The sequence below is a fragment of the Arachis duranensis genome, chromosome 10, assembly GCF_000817695.3.
Source record: "Arachis duranensis cultivar V14167 chromosome 10, aradu.V14167.gnm2.J7QH, whole genome shotgun sequence".
Lineage (NCBI taxonomy): Eukaryota > Viridiplantae > Streptophyta > Magnoliopsida > Fabales > Fabaceae > Arachis > Arachis duranensis.
The window spans coordinates 20,276,339-20,287,198 of NC_029781.3; the positions used below are offsets into that span (position 1 = coordinate 20,276,339).

At 29.3% G+C, this 10,860-nt stretch overlaps 1 protein-coding gene across 1 annotated transcript; it reads left to right on the forward strand.

Annotated features, from left to right (window-relative positions):
* The first annotated feature begins 1,596 nt into the window (after window positions 1–1,596).
* Window positions 1,597–2,525, forward strand: LOC107469402 (LOB domain-containing protein 21). The gene has a single exon (XM_016088784.3). It carries the CDS (start codon window positions 1,715–1,717, stop codon window positions 2,285–2,287), a length of 573 nt encoding a protein of 190 aa, XP_015944270.1. The 5' UTR covers window positions 1,597–1,714; the 3' UTR covers window positions 2,288–2,525.
* Window positions 2,526–10,860: the final 8,335 nt, after the last annotated feature.

The window sequence follows — 10,860 nt, forward strand, 5'->3', positions numbered from 1 at the left end:
TGTAGTACTGACGTTTTGTAAAAAAAATATATATATTTTAATTATAAAAAACAAAATATTACTGATATTTTATAAAAAAATTATTTTTTAATTATTAAAAAATAAAATATTACTGAAATTTTGTAAAAGAAAAATATTATTTTAATTATATAAAAAGACATTTTGTAAATACTTACAACAATGTATAATACATAATTTAGATCATCTATAAAATCTTTACCACTCAGAATTCAATATACGAAAATAAAAGTTCTCATGAGCTTGTTTAATTTCTTTTATTCAATCAATCAAAATATCCCATCTTTATTGATGAACTATCATGTCTGACTTGAAAACTATCCACACATATCACCCATTGTCCGCATAATAAATCAATTATTTGGACCCTACTTTTGGAATTGCAGCCTCCTCCAATTTGGATGAATGTGATAACCAAGAACATTCAAGATTAACCATAAAGCACAAAATTACAAATGCAATGTGTGTCATGTATGTTCATATATATGGAAATGTTTGTATGCTTTTTTTCTTTTTTTACTTTCTCCTTTTTGATCTTTTTGCTAATAAAATTCATAAAAGTACTCTTTAAAGAATTACAAATAAATATTGTGTAAGGGAAAAGTTAAACTTATATAGTTACTAATAATGCAATTATGACGGCATCAATAATTTCAATTTCTTTACACGTTAGTTACTATTTAAATGTTTTTTTTTCCCTTGAAATTAAAGAACGAGAAAAATCCAATAAAAAGAAGAAAATAAAAGATGACGAAATCACTATGGTAGTACCATAAAAAATAAAAATAAATCATGATGGAATAGCCAAGATATATATTCATTATTCAGATTTCATTGTCCTTGAGACTTTCCAGTTATTTTCCTAATTAAAAAATATATTTATTTAAAACACAATAATTATTTTCAAAGGAAAAAGAAAATAATATAGTATAAACTAAAAAGACAAGAGCAGCAGTGTCCCATGGAGGACCCAAAACGGTGTTAGCTTTGCCTTACTAACACTTATCATTCAACAGCTGAGCTCATAGCCATATATAGGTGATGACACGTAACAGCTCTTAAAATCGACCATTTGGAAATTGGAAAGAGATCATTTTAATTATTTAATTTTGACCAAATTTTTAACCATCATCACTTTATAATTTAAAAATTTATAATTAAATTTTTATTATTTATAGTAGAATAAAAATAATATTTGGTGATTATTTAGTAAATAATTCTTTTATTATATACATAATATAATTGTTTTATACAATCAATATTTTTGAACAAAAAAATAAAAATGATCTAATTGAAAATTTCAGTGTAAATTTCACTCGTCTCATCTGAAGTTTTATTCAATTTAGCTTAATTCTTTTTAAGTGATAGATTTCTTTTAATTAAATTATCAAACAAGATTGTTATCAATAAAAGATTCCACCAAAAGAATGTCATCATCACTTAAATAAATGAATAAAAGATGGTATTGACTTTTACCCCCATTTTAAAAATGAAAGAAATAAGTATAATAATATAATATAATATATCCAAATTTTAAAATATAGTTATTACTAAGAGAGGAAAAGACCTACATAAAGGACCATAAACTTAATTTTAGCCTCAAAGGATATAGAGGATAGAACTTAGAAAACAAAATAGGGAAAGTGGTTTTGTTTGTGTAAGCCAAAGTGGAAAACAAAGAAAGAAAAGGCAAGCCATGAAGGGATATGAGCCTCGTTCAAGTTCTTCTTGTGCAGCCTGCAAATTACTCAAGAGAAGATGCATCCCCAACTGCATCTTCGCGCCGTATTTTCGCTCCGATGAGTGCAAGAAATTCGCGAAAGTTCACAAGGTGTTCGGAGCAAGCAATGTGAGCAAGATCCTCATTGAGGTCCCTGAAGAGCAAAGAGAGGACACGGTGAATTCTCTCGCTTATGAGGCCGAAGCCAGGCTCCGCGACCCAGTTTATGGATGCATTGGCGCCATAGCGCTCCTTCAGAGGAAGATGGTAGAGTTACAACACGATCTGGCGATAGCTAAAGATCGCCTGGCTCGTGTTGTAGCTTCTACTACATCTGCCTCTGAGTCTGCTTTGGTCGCTACTACTACTTTTAGTAGTAGCGATGAAATTATGCATGGTTCTTCTTCTTATTCCCATGTTAGCTTGCCCCCTTTTCCTTGCAGTGATTTCAGTGATAGCTTCTGCCATAGCTCTTCTTCTTCATCTCAATTCTTGAGCCGACATGATCAAGCGGTTGATGATTTCACTCAAATCCCATACATATTTTAATGTTTTGTGTTTCTTTTTTAATGTTTAATTTGTGGGTGCCCCTTTGAATGTAATAACTCGAAATCAATCAAAAGCAGCTATTTTAGTTTTGTATATGCCAATAAAAACTAGGGAGTCATGAAATCATCGTCTTGAATTCGGAACTTTGGATACTCTCTCATCTTATTATTAGTCTCAAACAAATTAAACATGTTTTTTTTATATATATTATTTATTTGAGTAATGTATTTTTGTTGAACTTCATGGTTCCTGTATTATTAATTAATTAGAACCTAGGATCGGAACTACTGAAAATTATAGGGGTACCTTGGTCTTTCTCTAATAAATTTCAATTTTGTAATAGTAATATGATCAGTTGTCATTATTTGATCATGGAATTCTGATCCTCAATCTCTTGTTCTGACTTAGCTTCTTATCTCAAATATTATCTTTTCTACCACTCCAGATTATTATATTAAGCTACAGAAAATATTATAGAATAGAATTAGGTATTTTAATAATTTTAACGGTTGGTTTCAATCAAAAAATTAATCTTAATTATTATTTCAATTATACATATTTTATGATTGAAATCAACGGTTAAAATCACTTACACCTGATTTCGTGATGCTCTTACATATATCTCCTACCATATATATCAAATTTTGGTTATGGTTCATCGCATAATGAGAAAAAGAAAATAAAAGGAAAGGAAAGAAAAGAAAAGAAAAGAAAATTGTGTTGGCAAAGTGTGAATTGAGTTGAGGCTAGCATCCATTGTTAGTTGATGGAGACGAGAGGGGAGGGGGTGAGCATTGATTGCCATTACCTACAAGTGTGAGACACCATTTAGCACAAAGAAAGCAACACTACTTATTTTGATTCTCTTCTATATGCTATTATCTTTGAACAATTTGCTGTGCCCCAATTATGTGGGCTCCAATGCCTACTGTTTCAAATGCAATATGAAGCACCATTATGATTTTCACCCCATCATATATAGAAAAAAGAAAATCAATTTGAGTTGATCAAATGATCACTTATCTATTTAAATAAGTGTCGATGATTCGAATTCTGTTTCATATACACAGTAAATTATTGACCAGCAGCAAACTCTTATTTAAAGTTCTAATCTGTAATAAATTAATTTTTGACTCACTGAATTAAAAAATATCATAAAAAAAACAAAAAAATATTAAAAAAGTAAATCATATTTGTATGTTTAAATTATTCTTTTATATGAAACTAAAAAATTGGTGTCATAATTCATAACTATTAGCTGTATTGTAATTCTTATCTATTTTTACTTATTTGATATTTTTAATTCTTAAATTAAAATTAGTATTTTAATATATACAAATTTCTAATTAATTGTTTTGTTGGAAAACTATATAAAATATTATATTATAATTAACCAAATATTTTAGTGATTAATTTTTAATATTTATAAAATATTTTATAATGCGACTCTATATCTCTATATATAAAGTCCCTGTACTATTCTAGTATCTTGGGTCCTATCAGTATCAGCAGTAGATATATCTAGGTAAAACCAAAACAAAACAAAAAAATAAAATAAATTTAATTCTTATAAAAACCTAACATTTACTGCAGAAATATTGGTACTGTTTTTGCCTCCAAGTATCTAACCCCACCAATGGCCCTTGAGCTTTATGATAATTGGGATATTGGAATCCAAAGAATAAGCAAGAAACCGAAAGTTTTTAATTTAGAGTTATGCTTTGTGGTGTGCTCATCGCATCTGAAATGGGTAGCAAGATATGGCCCATAAAGAAAATGCCTACCATTCAAATTACATTATTAGTGCATGCAAGGTCTTGGTCTAGTGGTATATTTTACGTCATATAATAAATATACATAAATTTAAAATTTAGCTGATGCTAAATAATAAATAAAATTGTTAATATTATATGTGTAAATTTAATATAGAAAAATTTATACTATTTAAGATTGAAGATTGTCCAATCCATCTAAAAAAATTATAATCATCAGTTAGTAATCAGTTATTCGGTTATTCCTTATTATGCATCCCAATTGCTACCTCACATACTTCCAAATGCACCGTAAAGCACATTGGACCTAGTCTTATTAATTGATACCATTCTTGTTTTTGTTATTCAAACTGTTCCTTTGAACTATTTTGGAATACACATGTGATATACCAAAAATGATATTTATACCATTTTTTTAATAAATATTTAAATTAATTTTTACAAAATTTTATATTAGACATTTTAGTATTTAACATATTTTTATTTTTTAAAAGTCTTTAAAAATTATTCTGTCGGATAAATTAATCTCTTGTTACTATCAATCAAATTTAATATACGCATTAAATAAATAAATTTCTAATAAATTTTATTATAGGACAATTATATTACAAAAAATATTATTATAAGCCAAGACAGATTACTTTTTCTTCAAAATAATAAAAATTCAATTTGTCCAAAAGAATTAATTTTAAGAACTTCTAGAGAAAAGAAAATTTTGTTAAAAATCAAATAGCTAGTTTGATCTAAAATTCTTTAAAGACTAATTTTAATGTATATCATATTTACTTTTTATGTACACACTTTTTTGTACGTTTCTTTTATAGTATAAAGACACTTTTTTTTTAATTTTCTTTCATTTTTTTGTATGACTATTTATGCCGTTAATATAAAATGTATCATTTTTACTGATGTGACGTTATATAATTGAATGCACATATAAAACTATTTTACACTAACAGTGCATCAAAATTAAATTCTTACTTTTAATATTAAAAGTAAAAAGACCTACTTAAGAAAAATATCAACGGTGTTGTTTATATATATTTTTTATTTACCAAAAAAAATCGTTTTTTTCGTACACTAAACTAATACTTATTTTTTTACTATCGGATGAAATGTAAAATTTAAACAAAAATAATTTTATATTTGATCTAAACAAAAAAATGAATTAATTAGTATACAACAGGGGAAAAGAAAAAAAAAAGAAAAAGCAGCAGGTTGTGGAGTTTGCTAGCTACCAAACAAGATGAAGTCTCGTGACTTAACCAAGAGCATAACCATATGACCGTGTTGCTCTCAATGCAACATTGCAACTAAGTTGTCAAATAAAAGCCAATTCTCAATAGCAGCTATTTATTGCATATTGGAGCTACAATGCTTTTGGCTTCTAATTTCTAATTCTTCTAACGAAAATCGTTCCTATTATATTAAGGAATAAGAGCTTATTAATAATTAATAATAACCATCTAATAATAACATAGTCCAAAATTGTTCCTGTAGCTCATGCGATCCGAAAAAGTTGGCTAATTACTTTAATGACAACAATTTTTAGAACCTCAGTTCCCATCTATGGTCCACCAAATGTAAATTCCATTTGCCTTTAGCTATTGCCTATTGGAGTGAAAAACAAAAATGAATAGAGATGGCAGAGTTGGGACACGTTTGTCCTCCCCTATTCCTGGTAATATGGGATAATGGAACCAATTCTTTTCTAAAGCAATCACTATATGACACTTGTCATGGATGGATTTTATTTTAAAAAATATATTCACTTATTTAAAATTTAAATAAATAATTATTTATCGTTAAATAAATTATCTACAGTAAAAGAATTATCTTATATTCGAAAGTAAATACTTTTTAGTTCAAAAACTCAAGTTACACAAGTTGCAGGTCAGAACACTTACTGTTAGTGTAGAGTGTCAAAAGGATGAAATTAATCCCATAGCTAAAACTAATTCTGTTAGTTAGCCTTCCTATTTTAGTATAGTTAGTTACTAGAGTCTTTAACTGATTCTTGATATATGCATTAAGTGTTAGTGCTGTGTATAATACATAAATGTAGAAATTACTCTTTGAAAATGTAACAAAAAAAGTGTACAAATACACTATTGAAGATATACAATTTTACTCTCATCTCTCTGTCTTTTCTCTTTTTCTGGTTCTGAATTGGTCCTTCATTATAATTGCATAGCTATTCTTTCATGGTATCAAGAGTTAGGTCCTTCTATAACAGCATGACAGACACTCAGAATATGTAGAGAAACAACTCCCAAAACTCTACAGGAAGAACTGTTCTGATACCATAATGTAGCACATTACTTTTAGTATCATCATGACATGCTAGAAGTTGGGTCGTTACACCTTTCATGGTCTTGATCGTTCCTACCACTGCAAACAACAAATCTCTTCTCACCCCAATTTCTGATAAGTTGGATGATACTAACTCCGTTACATGGAAACAAGTTGTTCTTTTTGCCATTAAATGTTAGAATTTGGAAAATCATATCATAGAAGGAAAACAACCATCTTAGTTTCAATCGAAAACAGCAAAAACTACAGGTACGATCTCTTCCAAATATACTGAATGGCTTCAACAAGATTACAATCTTGGCTCTTGGCTTCTTATTTCCATAGATGTATTTTTCAAGAGTCGTATGGTTCATTGCCATTCATCACTTCAAATTTGGCATAAACTTCATCCACAAAATCTAAGATCAAACTGCTTATAACACAACTCAAGAATTTAAAGAAAAAGTCTCTTTGAATCACTCAGTAGCTTGCAAATATCAAGAAACTAGTTGATTCCTTAATTGCTCTTGGTTATCTCATATAGAAACAATTTGTGATGGACTTGCTGAAGAATACTCAAGCTGCATCACTCTTGTTCAAGCTAATCCGGAACTACTGCCTTTTTTATCAACAAATTGCCTACTAAAGTATTGAATATGCTGTCTCCACATAAAAAACTTCACCATATCAAACCTGATTATACTAGACTGTTTAATGAATATAAGATGGATTATAATTCTGAGCAGTGTGTGTTCTTAGGATATATACCACAATCCAAAGGTTTTAAATGCCTTACTGCACTGCACAGGGCAAGGTTATTGTTGAGAACATTCAACCACTACATGTAATTAATTCATACTCCACAAGTTGTTTCTTCCTCTACAACCTCTACTCCTACACACTTACCTTCCCAAACCTCAATCTCAAAATCTCGAAACTGATGCCTCTACCAAGGTTTGCAAGCCTGAAATAGGCTCCTTCTGCCTGGTTTGCTACTCTTAGCACTACTCCTCTTAATTTTGGTTTCAATAATACTCTTTATTCGTCTCACACCCTCATCTACAATTTACCTATTAGCTTATGTAGATCATATCGTTTTTATTGGACATAATCCCATTGAACAAGAAAAATTAATAACAAAATTAAATATTTGTGTTTTTCTTAAAGGATCTTGGTTGTCTCCATTATTTTCTTACTAACAGTGATCTTCATTATTTTCACAGTCCAAATATTTTTAGATTTACTCCAAACCTGTTCCAACTCCAATGGTTACTCTCTATGCATCTCTAGTTGGTAGTACTAGTATTGTGTATAATATATAAATGTAGAAATTACTCTTTAAAAAGGTAATAAAAAAATGTAATTGATTTTTTTTCACAAATATTATTCTTGTTTTTATAATGATGCGATGCTATTAGATCTGTCATATCATCTTTTTCTAATCCTAAAGCCTCTGAAGCTCAAAGCTAGTTATGTAAGTCGGTAAACACAATAACTCAAGTGAGGATACTGTGAGTATTAAAACTTTTAACAAATAGAGTAACTGAATTTAAAGTAATTAATTGAGAGATTACGAGTTAAAAAAATTACAAAGGTTCATTTTATTTTGGTTCGGTACTTCGGTTACATTTTTGTATCTAATTTCAGTTATTAAGACTGGAGATTTATCTATATCTGTCAAACTGTTAGAGATAATCTTAAAATAGTGACAATTTCAAAAACAAGAAAAAGCTACAAAAATCTTCTTTTACTATCTCATGAACAAAAAATAAAAGCTATCCAAAAAAAGTGTATCGATACAAATTGAGTTTTATGAATCAAACTTTGTGTTTCTCTCAAATTTATATAAAACCACTTTGTAAAATATGTAGAAACCAATCTGAATAATAGAAAAGCTTAAAATGTTGCTTGGTATTGAGTTATGGCTTAATGGCCTCTGTTTATAAGTATCACAAGTTTTGTATCAATTTAAACTAAGAATGTGTGTGGTTCAAGGATTAATTTTTATGCCTAGGAATATTATTATTAGGAATATGATTCCTTGGAATAATATTACCAAATATATAGTATTCCTATGTTTAGTTTATAAAAATAAAATCTATGGAATATTAATAATATGCCTAGAAATGTTTTAGTTTTTGTTTGTTTCATATTTAATATATTTGGGAATTGTGAATACTTTGTGCAAAATATCCTTATAATTTTTAATTAGAATATTAATGATTAAATTTAGTAAATATATATAATAAAATATAAATATAATAAATAAAATATTTTTAATTAAATTTTTTAGACTCTAATTTTTTAATTACTAAAATATCCCTAATAACATATATCTTTAGTTAAATTATTTTTTACTCTAAATTTTTTTAAATTTACTAAAATACCCTTAATATCAAATATCTTTAATTAAAATTATTATTGATTGTAAATTTTTTTAAATTTACTAAAATATCCCTACTAAAATATCCCTAATAACAAATATCTTTAGTAAAATTATTATTGACTCTAAATTTTTTTAAATTTACTAAAATACTCCTAATATCAAATATCTTTAATTAAAATTATTATTGATTTTAAATTTTTTTGAATTTACTAAAATTAGTTAAATTATTATTGACTCTAAATTTTTTAAATTTACTAAAATACCCTTAATATTAAATATATGTTTAATTAAAATTAACACAAAATACGTATCTAAATTTTTAAAAATTCCATAATTCATAATTTGTCTCATAATCCATAATTGAACTTATATAAAACAAATCTCAACGATTCTATTGTGAATAAAACCACTTTTATTGTGAATATGTGTAAGTTTGAGGTCATGGAATGGTGTCTATCTAAGACTTTCAAATTCTGGCAAACTCATGTAATGTATATGATCTCTGCTATGTCAGGAGGATCTAGCTCTAGCTGCCGAAAAGCTTGCAGAGTGTCAGAAAACAATAGCTTCCCTAGGGAACCAGTTAAAATCCCTAGCTACACTGGAAGATTTCTTTATTGACACTGCTAGCATTCTAGCAAGTCCATCGCTTGTTGCCCAAAAAATCTTAGTAACTTTATACTAAAAGAATGATCATTTAAGTGAAATATACATTGTCATTGTAAGTGAAACTATATCATCATTTAATTTTGATGAAAGGTAATATCCAATAAATTGAATGCTGCAGACATGCTTTATACAAATTAGAGAACTTCAATTTTAATCCAAAACAGCTTGAAGTTTGATTGTAGGATATCAGCAAAAGAGAATCAAAAGCATCATAGTTAAATAGAACACAAGTAAAAGAATGCAAAAGCATAATAGTTAAATTAAGTTGATTAAATTCAAGTTTAGCTAACAAAATTGTAATGAAACAAAATTATCTTTTTTTAGCTCTCAGTGACATAATTGCAAATATCTGGCAGAGTAAAAGAATTGCAAGCAATTTTGGTTCTTGAAAAACAATGAAAAACAGCAAACACATGACTAGGTTATGTGCTCCAAAACTCAATCACCAATTCACCATCTAACCTTCACTTTCTCCCCTTAAATTTCAAACACCACAAACTCAAAAGCACTCACTGTGGAAAATAACTTTTCAACTTGTGACCTTATGCAAACTTAACAATGATGTTAACTACCTCAGATCAGTGTCATCGTCAAATCATCAGAAATTTGGTGTCAAAAACATCGTAATCATCAACTTACATACCTTATTCAAAGAGTAGCCCCTGTTTCCAACATCAATAGCAACCAATTTGTTTTTATTTAGTATCCCCTGCAACCAACAGAAGAAAGTGAGAGAGGGCAAGAGAGAGAGATCGAAAGAGAGAGAGAGAGATTGAAAGAGAGAGAGAGAGAGAGAGAGATCGAAAGTGAAAGAAAGACAGAGGGAGAAAGAGAACCATATGCGAAGCACTGGAGAAATGGTGGCAAAGCTTCCTCGTCGACGACGAACTCGACGCCAAGCAAGAGATTGACGGAGGAGAGAGACCAAATGCAAGTACGTGACGCGGAGGATCCAGCTAGAGGTGCGGCAGCGACGACGGCAAGCATACAGTCGCGGTGAACCAATGTGAGCTGCAATGATGGAACACGAACGCAAACGAATGATTGAAGTGAATTTCCTTCTAGAATAAGGTGAGGGGTGGTTGATGCGTGGGTATCTTTCTTATCTTTTTCTAGTGAATTTGCATTTAAATTGTTGAGTTTAATCAAGAATTAATTATCTTTTAGCCACTATGGATGCTACTTTGAGTCTTGTGCAATTTTGTTTATTTTAGGTAGCATTTGGCTGGATTTGAATGGAGAGGAAGCTTGAACAAATGGAAGGAGCACAAGAATTAAAGAAGATGATTAGCAAGGAGCGACGCGTGCGTGTACCTGACGCGTACGCGTGACACGCGAAGAAGACCATCGACGCGTACGCGTGACATGCGCCACATGCAGGAAACATAGAAAACGCTGGGGACGATTTCTGAGCCCATTTTGGCCCTCAAGAAAGGCGCAGCTCTCTGCCAAGT